Below are 13,102 nucleotides of genomic sequence, written 5' to 3' on the forward strand. Positions count from 1 at the left end.
TTATTGCAAACGTAATGTTCTACAGCATGCTAGAGTTCGGGTTCTTTGTGGACGCACCTCTTGTTAGCTTCGGGAAGCTCTGGGTGTACGCCGGGGGCTGGGTCCCAGCTCCTGCGGGGGTGGGGGGGAGGGCGTGGGACCACAGTATTGATCCCCTTGGGGGTGGTCCGGGCGGCCCGACCCTTCGGCTCAGCGCGGGGGGGATTGGACTGGAGCCTGGTCTCCGGGGGGGCCCGGATATTGAGTAATGGGGGCTCCAAAAATGTATCCAACACGGTTTTGTATGGTACACTCTAGTGTGTTTACTATATTTGTTTAATGCTATACAACCTTTACGTTTACCTGTACTGTATCTTATGTTTGATGTTTTGAAACTTTAATAAAAACCATTGAAAAGAAAGTAAAAGTAAAAAAAATCTCATATTTTGGTTTTCCCTAGAACAATAATAGGGGGAACATTTTGCAATGTAGTTGATGCCAATAAACTAGTTCTTGTGGTAACCAGGGATTCCTCTCACTTTCTGTTTGTCTATGGGACAGGAAGTGAAAGGAAATCTCCTCAATGGCACACAAATTACCAAAACAACTTAACTGGGATTATAACCCTATTTTACTCTATACACAAAAAAAAACCTAAAAAGTATTTGTGGTTATAGAGGTGCAAAAGAGAGTAGGACAAACCCCACAAAATGTGTCAAGCATATTAACAGTAAAAAGGTCAGGTCTGAGCATGTAAGCCCTTTACTAGATAATTTTGGGTTGGTTACTGGCGACAGAGAAGGCAAACTTTTTAAATACCCTTTTCAGTACTGTGTAAACAAAAGAAAATGGGAGGCTCAAATCATTAATTGGGATAGTATCGACATAGCCCTAAATGGTCCACAATAGCTAACAATTGACATGGTCCAGAAATATTTGGAAAAAATAAAGGTGAATAAAGCACCTGGACCAGATAGCTTACACACAAGTGTGAGGAGCTGAGCTCTGTTACATTTATACAATTATTTCTAATTTTAGGAGACTCCTTAATAAATGGCATACTGTAGTACCACTGGATTGGCATAAGGCCAATATGGTACTTATATTTAAAAATGGATCAAATCCATTACCAATTAACTACAGACCAGTTATTCTATTTCAATAGTCGGGAAAATACTGGCGATATTAATAAAAGAACACATAGAAGAGCTTTTTCTAGAAATTAAAATTGTAAGCAATAGTCTTCATGAATTCACAGAAGACTGACGTTTTCAGGAGGGGATGGCTGTGGACGTGGTATACTTGGATTTTGCCAAAGCATTTGACACAGTTCCCCATATGTGGCTAATGTGTAAATTATAGTTTACGGGCTTTGAAAATTCATATTGTAAATTGATAGAATGATTTTAGCGTAATTTGTCGCTCGACAATCGCGGCAAAAATCACACTGGGTTTGAGGCGCCATTAAGAAATAATGGCATTGCAAAAGCATCCCGTGTTTTGCCACAATTCTGGAATAGTGGGCAGCATCATGCGATTCCGTCCGCAATTCTAGTGCTGCGAGCGGAGCCTAAAAGAGAAGTATGGATTATAAAAAAATAAACAAATATACTTACCTAGATGGTTGCAGCTGTCCCCCACCACCTCTAAGACAGAGAATTGAGTGGTCAAACATTGTTGACCACTGCTGATATGGTTGGGATCTTTTCAGAGCTTGGAAAGGGTTAGTGACATCAGCTGACAGTGGTCTGCTAACTGCACTCCTGTGATCCAGAAATATAGCAAAAAAATTTTGCATGCAGCTTAACTAGTATAGGAACTGAAATTTCACATAATCACCCAAAAAATCAGCTAAAGGGCAATCTTTCAGCATTTAATCTTTCCTTCAAATTCAGAATATCCAGAGATCCTGCAAGAATAGTACACGGGGCGTCCCTTATTTCACTAATATTTTTATTACAATTGTCAGTTTATTATTTTTCATAATTTTACAAAGGTCAGAACATATTGAACGTGAAGATGTGGAAGTCTACATCTAGTTCAAAAATGATTTTATTTGCGAAATGGTGAGTCTAGAATAATTGCAATACACAATAAAATGTATACATCCAGTTCAAAAGTAATTTTATTTGCAAAATGGTCTATAGTGGCTGCAATATACAATCAAAGGTTTACTACCAAAACCAAAATAAAGTTGGCAGCCTCTAGCCACAGTGTGACACCATGTTTGACAATGCATGATGAGTATTTCACCGAGGGACAGCAAACATCTTATATTTCCGAGCTCTTGAAGCGTTGGTGTTGGGTTCTGGGGTGATCTCTAGGTCCTTCGTGTCCCCTGTAGATTTTAAAGTAAATCTTTGCAGTATAGTAGTAAAAAATAAGAAGAGTTCCATACGAGCCAGCCCTTCTCCTGCACAAATGCGTTTACCTAGAAAGAATGGACCAAATAAAAAATCAGCATTTCAGTGCCATTACAAGCCCAACGTGCAGTGCAAAATCATGTTTGTCAGTAACCTAACACTGTACCCAGGAACACCTGATTCTAGGCTTATGATGTGGAAAGCCAGGGCTTTACAAATCTATGCATCAGTGTTTCTTTGCAGACAATGTGATTACATAGTTTTGTTTCATTCTGTTTTTTTTTTTTTGTTTTTTTTTACATTTTGTACAATTTTGTATCTTAAAGTGCTTGTAAAGCCTTAAAGTTTTTCACCTTAATGCATTCTATGCATTGAGGTGAAAAACTGTTCTGGATGCAGCTCCCCCCAGACCCTCTCTTTTTCTTACCTGAGCCCATTCGATCCAGCAATGTGCAGAAGCTAAGCGGCTCCAGCCGCTGTCACTCTACTCACTGGACAGATTGATAGCAGCAGGAGCCATTGGCTCCCAATGCTGTTAATTACAAGCTGTGACATGAGAGCGGGATGGGGCAGAGTCCCACTGTCTATGTCAATGGAAGCAGCAGCAGCAGGACTCAGGAGCGAGCCTGCACGGGTGTTCCCATGGAAAGCTGCTTTCTGTGGGGGCACCTGATGAAGAGGAGGGGCCTAGAGCACCGTTTGGGGACCACAGAAGAAAAGGATTGGAGCTGTTCTGTGAAAAAACATTGCACAGAGCAGGCAAGTATAGACATGCTTGTTATTTATTGAAGATACATTTAAACTCCCTCATACTTTCTTCTGTCTGACTGCTGGGTTAAGAAAAAAAAAAAAAATCTGAATTCCTATTTTTCTCTTCCTAAGCTTTGGTCATATGATCATCCAATGTTGGGTACTTTTCCTTGCTGCTTACTTCCCGGTGGGTCCTTCTTTGAGATGACCAGTGAAGGCTTCCTCTTAGGATCCAGAAGACGCCTGATTAGATTGTCGGCTCTAACGAGCCTACTGTATTAAATTGTATTGTAACTGTACTGTCTACCCTCATGTTGTAAAGCGCTGCGTGTTTGCGCAGTGAGAGTAAAGGGAGCTAGCTTGTAATGGTTACATGTGGGTACTGAACTAGCAGTTCCTGCATGTGGAAACAGTGTCAGCAAGGGAATTAGATGGGGGACTTTGGTGAGTATAATTGACTTCACCAGGTAAGGAAAAAAACAGTTTGCAGGATATATTAGATGGGGGGGAGAGATGGAGAAAAAAAATATTTTTGCCTTCAGTTGGTCCTTAAGTGAGCAGATTCTTGATCTTGGTCAAGAAAATATGGCACCCATGATCTGACAACAGAAATTAATGTCATGAGACTATGGTTCTGTCCAGAGAGTTTCTCATAGGATTGCAAAGTTGGACTGAAGAAGAGGATTAGATCAAACTTCAAAAAGCAAAGATCAAAGCAAATAATGCATCCCCTAGTAAGAGTTGTCCATGTGGGATTCATTTTGATACATATTTATATTTTTACTCACATTCATATGTAATAATAAATTGCAACATCCATACAATGCTATAATGTGGAGGACATGTTGAGGCTTGGATTTATTTTCTTTTATGGATTAGAGCCACTGTGTAATAAAAATCATACACACAGGTTGAACTGGATGTAACTTTGTATTTACAACTTTATAAATTATATAATATACTTAGTCTTAGAATGAATTGCCACTTTCATCATTCCAAAGTTCTCTGGTACCTGCAGAAAATGGCATGAAGGCATCATTCTTCTTAAAGGCCCCGTTCTCATCAAGAAAGTGCTCTGGGTCAAACTGAGTTGGGTTCTTAAACCATTTAGGGTCTTTCAAGACCGATGTTAGTATAGTCGCCACCACAGTGTTCTGAAATGAAAATAATAAGAATGAAATTATTTGATTTTCTGATTGGATACTGTGAGACACATCTAGGCACTGGCATTCTTTTACATAAGGGTGTATGTATGGCAGCAGAGAAGACTCAGGGAATCCTCAGCATCTTAAATAGGCACGTTCTGGGTTCACCATACTAACGGCAGAACGGAGTGCAGTGCACCTGTACAGTGCAACAATGTTTGCATGAAAAACTGAAGTACTGAGCAGGTATCCTGGGTATCCTGAGCTCCCTATTCTCATCCCAAGGTTTCCTTGTGTTTGTTTGAACTACCCCATGTAATCCTCAGGCTTTCTCACAGCACAACTCTATCTCACTCAGGTATGAAGTGTACTCTATGGGACTGAATTACTGAAAAGGACATAGGCTGTTAACATTGCAGAGCAAATTGCTATTTGAAAAATAATTTACACTTAGTCTAGTGAATGAAGTGAAGCTCTGCTGACTTTCATCATCAAATCATGTGCAAGCCGAATACTGTTTTTTGTTTTTTAATTACCTTTGCAGGATTGAGTATTTTTTGCATTACCTATACTTAGGGAAAATTCCATTGCTAGTACAAATTTCTGTGTAAGTGAACAGCCTGTTTGCCATTAGTAAATATAAAAATAATATAGATGTGGTAACATAGTAGATAAGGGTGAAAAAGGCCAAAATCCATTTCATTTACCATATTCCAAGTATTTATGTATATAAAAATATTGCTGTAGTACCGATGATCCAGCAGAAGAAACACAATTCTATTGAGAAAGCTGCATTCATCCTGACAGTGGGGGAAATGTTTTATTAAAAGTTGTAATGGCATTAATCAGTGGACATGCATTATTTAGGTAATTAATGAATCAGCTAACTATAACCAGACATTGCCCTATTGCCGGCCAGGTGTAAATGGACCTGTCTGCCCACTGCCCTCTGATCTAATTATTCTAGATGGAGGGGGACAGATCCCCTTCAATTTTCTTTTAGGACCCTTTCACACTTGTGATTTTGTCTCGACTTTGACTGGACTTCAAGCAATGCCTGTGTAATCTTGAGGTCTATGGACCTTCAAGTCGCATCCAAATCAGACCAAAGTAGTGCAGGGACTACTTTGAACTTTGAAGCTGCACAGATATGAACGGTACTCATTGGAAATCATGGGGTACGACTTGTCATGGGACTTTGCAATCCCAAGTCGCAGGACAAGTCACACAAGTGTAAAAGGGTCCTTGGGGGATCAGACAAGATTGGAGGTAGGCAGGTATAAAGAGACATAAGTCTGTTTACACCCACCAGTCCAAAGGGGTGAATAGAGGGTCTGATCATGTCCTCTAAAAAACAGGCGCATAAAAAGGGCCTTAGGCTTAAGTAGGAAAAAGATTAAACAATGGGGTTGATTTACTAAAGGCAAATAGACTGTGCACTTTACAAAGTGCAGTTGCACACTGCAAGAGAAGTTGCTTTAGATCTTAGTAAATGAGCAGAAGCTCTGCGGACTGCCATCATCCAATCACGCATAAGCAAAAATGCTCTTTTTTTTTTTTTTCATTTTTCCTTACACGTGATTGGGTATTCTTTGGAAAGTGAAGCTTCACCTCATTTACTAAGCTCTGGAGCAACTGCTCTTTGCAAAGTGCACAGTCTTTTTGACTTTAGTAAATCAACCCCAATTAAATAAAAGCTGGATTTCCCTTCTTGAATTATTGCCATTGAAAGACAATAATCACACATATATTGATTATGAAGAAAGAAGCAAGGCTCACTCATGCTTCTATAGCATTTGTGACAAATTTTTGTTGTGTTTTCAGAAGTGTTAAAGAAACATCAAGGATGCTTGTTAAATGCACATGAAAGTGTTGTTCTTCTAGTGGGAAGTGCTTAAAGTGGATATGTAGTAGCAGAAATGATCTGCTTTGAGGCATGGTTAGATTGTGGTGTGATAGCAGTCATTTTTGTGAATTCTCTGCAAGATGGATTGGTACACTTTGATCTCTTTGACACGTGGCTTGGTACAGCTCAAGATGATCATGGAAAGAATGGCCCAACAGCAAAATAGGAGGGTGTTGTGCTGATATTGGGTGCATCCCATAGTCTCAAAGAGAATTTCCAAGGGGCATTTCCATACTCTTTATCACAAATGTATATCACTAGGCTGCTCAGTGGCTAGAGCTGCTCTGTTCTAGTTCTCTATTATTTCCCAGTGCATTAAAGCATACAGGAACTTCCACTGCCTCTTCCCAATGCCTCATGAACGTGACATGCTGTTTAACACAACACAATGCTACCACTCCTGTGAATACTGCACTTTGTGATGCCCATTGGAAAAATTATAGCAGAAGGGCAGTTATAAGGAATTAAAATAGTAGTAACACTGGAAAAGGTATAGCCACCGCTTATGTGCAATGTTCAATGTAAATATTATTATTAAAAATATAGCTGCCAACACTTGGTGTGTTCCCACATGTAGAACAAGTGCTAAAATTTAATTTAAAGTGCGGCACTAAATCCCCCAATAATTCATTAATTGGAATTCCAAAAAAAAAATTCAGCCAGGTGACTTTTACTTCCGGTCGCAATTGAAAACAGAAGTTCAGAAGAGATAGTGTTTGTGCCCTGGAGAACTCCACTGTCTTGTCACACTCGCTGATGAGTATAATTTTATGTATTTATGTGAGTTTTTGCTACTTTTTAGCATAATTTAAAAAAAATACTACACTATATGGACCTTTATTATTATATGTGGCGGCAAATTGAGAGCAGGATTTGTGAGCATAACTTCACTAGCTTGGGGATGAAGATTGCTTATTGTCCATGCAAAGCGCAATGTGACCTGTATGTGAATATGGGTCCATTATTCAGGTGAGCTGCTACATTGCACATTGGTGGAGCATTGAACTTTTTGAAGTGAAGTCACATAATTATGGAATTGTTATTGCACCATTACAAACACTGGATTTTATGGGACTTTATGAGTTTATGAACTTTGTTTCGTCCTATTATATTTCACAACATTCACAGCACTGATGATCGGGGTTTACTGTCCAGTAGTGCATTTAAATATTTATTAAATCACTATTTTTTTTTTTTATAACATAATTAGCATGTAAATTAAAGATTTTATTTATTTAGAGTTTTATTCCATCTTTTAATTATTACATATATTGATAGCACTGATGTTCATTTTTCTGAATATTTGATTGATGGTATTATGTTTAGTATTTAATTTACGTTATTCACTTGTTTCAACACTACATATTCATTATTTGTTTTAGATTATCAGAATAATTTTTGGAATTCCTATTGGTGAATTATTGGGGGATTTAACACCACACTTTATATTAAATTTTAGCACCTATATTGATTTAAAAATGCTTCTTAAATGCTGCATAAACACAGAGTATTCACACAGGTATGAACAAGCTCAAAGCCTGTGATATTTCAGCATATACCGGGCCTGCTGCCAAGAGCCCATTTTTGTATGATAAAAAAGTAGGAGCAAACACTTTAGTGTTTGGCAAAGAGCAATACTCAAAACATAGTACCCTCCTATCATCAACTTATCATCTAGCCCTTTTTTACATGGTTTTGCGTAAAAATGATTCCTAACTATGCACAAGTGCACTTTGCCACCTTGGGAATGTGGTATCCCCGGAAGATGGTGTCTTTGCTGGCAGCATGTATTAATCCTGCAGGTAAAATATCGGCAAATCTCTGGATCTCATGTATAACAGCATCTGTATATGGCATCTTGCTCCTGTCTTCCACAGATGGAAGGCGATCTTGTCCAATCACTGTGTCAATCTCCCTCTGGACCTTTTCTGTAGGTTGTATAAAAATCATGAAATATATTAAAATAAAATTTTCCTCTTGCAAAAAAATAAATAATAATTACGATCAGCACTTTTTATAATTTGTAAGCATTGACACTTTCACACAGTTTAAATGGCAGAACACATGCTAGAAGACTTGAGCCATGTGTACATTATATGCTCCATACCTATCATTTCAAGGGAATCGGTCAGAAAATAAAACAGCTGCAGGGGAAACTTCTAAACTGCCTTAGAAATTTTGGGGGCTGGAGCAAGGGAGGCAGATGACAGAAAAATGATGTGAGATCCATGAGAGAACTGAGGTTTAAAGCTTCAGTGGATAGCTAGGGGCTAAAAACTAGAAAGTCATCCAGAGACAAAACAAAGACCAAAAAGAGATACAGGAGTAAGAGGATAGCTACAAATCTGATAACAGCCATTAGCTCACAGGGGTTACCTTCCAAGGCTCATTTTAACTATTAAACAAACCAAGCCAAGAAAGGAAACCAGGATCTACAAATGTAACACAGGCTGTAATGGGCATACGAACATGAGAAAAGGATAAAGGAATGAGAGTTGATGGCAGGAGTGTGCTGCTGAGTCAAAGATGCTGCTTGCTGCCAGAGATTACACTGTTTCAGAGTGGGACTGTGCTGCCACACTGGTTTAGAGGCTGCTTCTGTCTGAGGGACCCAGCGAGCTATAGTAAAGGGGTATCGCTGGCTTCATAGGACATTGTGGCTACAAAGTCCATAGTTGCCACAAATGCCACAGGTTCCGTGGGAAGCACCTCTTGAACTTTCAGAGTTCCAAACGCCAGAGAAAAGGATGAGCCTTCATAACAGGCTCCAGAGTAGTCAGAGGCCACTGGCCTCAACCTCATTACCTTTGAGCAAGGACAGTGCCACCCTTACTTGGAACTTAGTTTGGAGACTTACTCCCTTTTACTGTGTGATTTCAAATCTTGAGCGCTCCAATGCAGGACTCTAGGCCCCAACATTTAGCACAACACTGGCCAGTGGGAGGAGTTTTAGGAGACTTTAGGACAATTCAGCCTGTAGTTAGGCATCACTCCCCCACTCCCACTCCCCCAGATTTAGGATTCAGGTACCTAGAGGGGATTGGATCCAAAAATACTTGGCTCTTGCATTGTTGATGTATTGTATAATATTACTTTATTTATTTCTGTTGCTTTTTTTTTGTTATTGCCTCATTGGGTGTGTAGCCCGAATGCATGCTTCTTTTTCAGCTAGAGGTGTGTCAGAGGGTGTGGCATTGCCGGAAGGGTCATCATCATCTGGAATCATGGGGCCTATCCGTCAGCAGCTCCTTTAGAGGTAAGTGATACAGTGATAATATCATTGGCCATTATGTTGGAGTTCATACTTACTTTATATTAAAATTTAGGAGTTACGTTTAGGGTTTGTGTTTGGGTTTAAGAATGGTTTAGGATTTAGTGGTTTGGTTAAAATGTAGCTTTAAGCACAATTTAAATGCAAGTTCCACCGAGAGAAACATAACAAGTTTCTCTTATAGATCGCTCACCTTTTCAATTTTTTTGCTTGACCTGTAAAGTCACTGCAGGTATGCATGCATAGTATCTACTTTCATTTTTGCAGATAAGAGATTGTGGGAATGTTTTTAAACTTGCTGATGAGGTTAACTCCTATGTGTTCATAACAAAGACATGTCACACCATGACGTGTAACATACAATTGGTTTACAAACAAGACATACTGTATGATTAGCAGGTCAAAACAAGCACCTAATGATGGCATGGTTACGTTTCCACCTAAATGAATCCAAATTTCATCCACTTTAGCATAAAACATTTTTTTTAAATAAAACTATTATGTAGACAATAGCGCCAAAGATGGATTTGGAGCAACAAATAATGTATAAGAAGCAAAGGTAATACCTTGTATCTCTGGGTGTTTCAGCATTATTAGGAAAGCATATCTCAGAGTACTACTTGTAGTCTCTGTACCAGCAAAAAACAAATCAAGTACTGATCCCAATAGGTTTTCCTCGTGATATTCAGTATTTGAGTTATGTTTCTCCTGAAAGAAAAACAGACAATTGTAGGTAGACGTCTATATATGCGTACGTTTATTGTGTAACATACACACACGCACATGTAAATAAAAAAAGCAGGTGGAAGGGCTACCAGCCATGATACCTTTAAGTACAGTATATGCTTACTACCTTAGGTGCTCCCTAGTATATTAATCTAGGTTCACAACTATGCATTTTTTAGTGCATTTTTAGATCTTCAGAAACACACTACAGTCCATTCTATTCACATCTATGCAGTTTCCTACAAAGCATTTTTTGGAAAGATGCTGGGATTTTTTAAAAAAGCAGCAAGGTGCATTTTTGGCACCATAGACTTCAATAGATTTGCATCAAAAATGCATACACATGCGTTTCTTACACGTTTTGCTGCATTTTCATGCATGACAACAGACACTTCCTCTCATCAACAACAATACCTAGCTTGCCATTGGCCAAAACGAAAAATGCAGACTGCATCAAAAGCATACATGAAAAACATGCAGCAAAAACACGCCGCAAAAAAACACATCAATAGCACATATATAGATGTGAACCTAGCCTTAGGCAGGAAGTCAGCAACCTTGCTGAATATCTGCAGTTCTATAATTTGTTACAAGACCAAAAGATCCCATCAACTTTAAAAAAAAAAAATGTATTTCTGTGTACAGGTTGCCTGCCTTTTAAAATATTCTATAGGTTATCTGCTAAAATTTGGATTTTTTTTCCTACTTACCTGTAAAATTCATTTCTGGAGGTACGTCACGGGACACAGAGCAGGCTATATACTGTACTTATCTGGGTTATATGCCACCTATAAGTGAATGGATATATATATCCCCTCACATACAGGAAGTACTTCAGTTTTGTAGCAAGCAATTATTTTCCAAAAAGAGGGGAGGGACCTATGTGTCCTGTGATGTATTTAAATAGATTTTACAGGTAAGTAGGAAGAAAAAATACAACATTTCTTTATCATACATCACGGGACACAGAGCAGGCTATATAAGTAACTATCTGGGATGTCCCAGAGTAATACCCCTGAGGGGAGGGAGACATCACCAGAAAACAACTATCATCAACTAAATAGACTATACTGCTATCTGTAACTTACTACGGCCAAAAGCAGAATCCTCTGCAGCTCTAACATCCATTTGGTAAAATTTTGAGAAAGTATGCACTGAACACCATGTAGCGGCCTTACAGATCTAAAACACTGAAGCCTGATGGCGAAAAGCCCAAGAACTTCCTATGCTTCTAGTAGAGTGTGCTTTTACTCTAAAAGGAGGAGCCATACCCTTCAATCCATAGGCCAGAATGATCAATTGGTGAATCCAATAGGAAAATAGATGCCTAGGCTGCTTGACCCTTCCTGGGCCCCTCCAGCAATACAAAATCTAAATTCCTGATTTGTGCTGAACTCTTCAGTAGGGATGATCGAACGGTTTGGGTCGACCATCGGTTCGATCCGAACATTGGGTGTTCGAAATTCGTCCAAATTCCGAACTTTTTGCGGTAAAAGTTCGGAATTCGGTCACCAGAACCGCCCAAAATGCAATGGGACAGGAAGTGGGCTTTTTAAAGCCAGTGATTGGCCTAGAAACGTCAGCAAAAGCCAATGAGGGGACAGGAGTCTGCTAGGAACGTGATTGGAGTGACTACGGGGACCAGAGGCCAATCAGGAGTGAATACGCCCCACAGTATATAAGATAGCCCCGCCTAACCCCTAGCACAGTGATTCTGTTGAAGAGAGTGGAAGCATTTCTCTTACTCCTGCTTTGTTACACTACGTTTGCTGCATAGACGAGTGCTTCTAAAGCTCCATATAGCAGAATTGCATTCAGCTTACAGCCAGTCAGTGCAGTTTTAAATACAGCGATTGTGCGGTTTTTTTGATTTAGAAAAAAAAAAAAAAATTAAAGGGACAGTGTCAGTCTTCTGCTGTATGGAGCTGTTCTTTTAGTGTGAGGAAAGGGATATCTAGTGTAGTTAGGGTACTTTATACCACAGTAGTTATATTCAACAATCTAGTTTCTGTAGGGAAAGTGAAAGTGTCAGGGTTCTGTGTAGTGAACACGTTGCACTGCTGATATATCTACAGCAGATATATGTGCTTGCTAGTCAGCAAAATACATTGCCTCAGTGACAACTTAACGCCTGTTCTTGAAAGCCTTAGGTCCACTGAGCAAAAGCATCTGCTGTGCTGTATTCAGTGACAACTTTTGGTCGCATAGCAGTGTGCGTTTTTCACCGCACAAAGTTGCCAACGCCTCGGTGACAACTTAACGCCTGTTCTTGAAAGCGTTAGGTCTATTGTGCAAAAGGCTTTGCTACTGTGCGTGACACGCATCTGCTGTGCTGTATTCAGTGACAACTTTGGGCCGCATAGCAATGTGCGTTTTTCACCGCACAGAGTTGCCAACGCCTCAGTGACAAATATGCCAGGTAGACCAAGAAAAGGCAAACGTGGCCCTGCTGCGGAAAGGGGCACAGCTTCTAGGGTGTCTAGAGGCAGGGGTGGACATGGTGGTCAGTCCTCAGCCAGGCCACCATTTGGATTGTTCTCCGGCAGTGGCCGAGCTATACGTCCACAGTACGTACAAGAGATGGTGGACTATATTACCAAACCCTCATCATCGGCATCATCTGCAACTACAGTGACCCAGGCAGAGAAAAGTGGTCAGTCTTCTGCAGTTGGCAGAACAAATAGAGATGAGTCCATGTCCACCTCACGTCCTCCCTTAGACCCAACTTCGGACATGGCAGAGGAGTCAGCTGAGCTGTTTGACCACAGTGTCGGCCATCTACTCCAGCCTGATGCTCAGTCCTTTATGGAGTCTGATGTTGGGTCTAAGGTTCAGGAGGAGGCAGAGCGAGCAAGAGGGGAGAGCAGAGGGCCTACTCCATCTAAGGCCGCACCTGTTGTCTCCTGGGCCACGCCTGAGGCTCAGTCCTTTATGGAGTCAGATGTTGGGTCTGAGGTTGAGG

General features: G+C 40.0%; 1 protein-coding gene across 1 annotated transcript in view; it reads right to left on the reverse strand.

Annotated features, from left to right (window-relative positions):
• Positions 1 to 2,092: 2,092 nt before the first annotated feature.
• The window catches only part of LOC309559470 (cytochrome P450 2C8-like), a 70,232-nt gene continuing 59,222 nt past the window's right edge, over positions 2,093 to 13,102 (reverse strand). The window contains exons 6-9 of the mRNA XM_082262742.1: positions 9,981 to 10,122; positions 7,884 to 8,071; positions 4,105 to 4,246; positions 2,093 to 2,410 (exon numbers count right to left, since the gene is read on the reverse strand). Coding sequence (XP_082118868.1) covers positions 2,229 to 2,410; positions 4,105 to 4,246; positions 7,884 to 8,071; positions 9,981 to 10,122 — 654 coding nt within the window. The 3' untranslated portion in view covers positions 2,093 to 2,228. The remainder of the gene's footprint in view (positions 2,411 to 4,104; positions 4,247 to 7,883; positions 8,072 to 9,980; positions 10,123 to 13,102) is intronic.

This window comes from Pelophylax lessonae (genome assembly GCF_965119305.1).
Source record: "Pelophylax lessonae genome assembly, chromosome: 7".
NCBI lineage: Eukaryota > Metazoa > Chordata > Amphibia > Anura > Ranidae > Pelophylax > Pelophylax lessonae.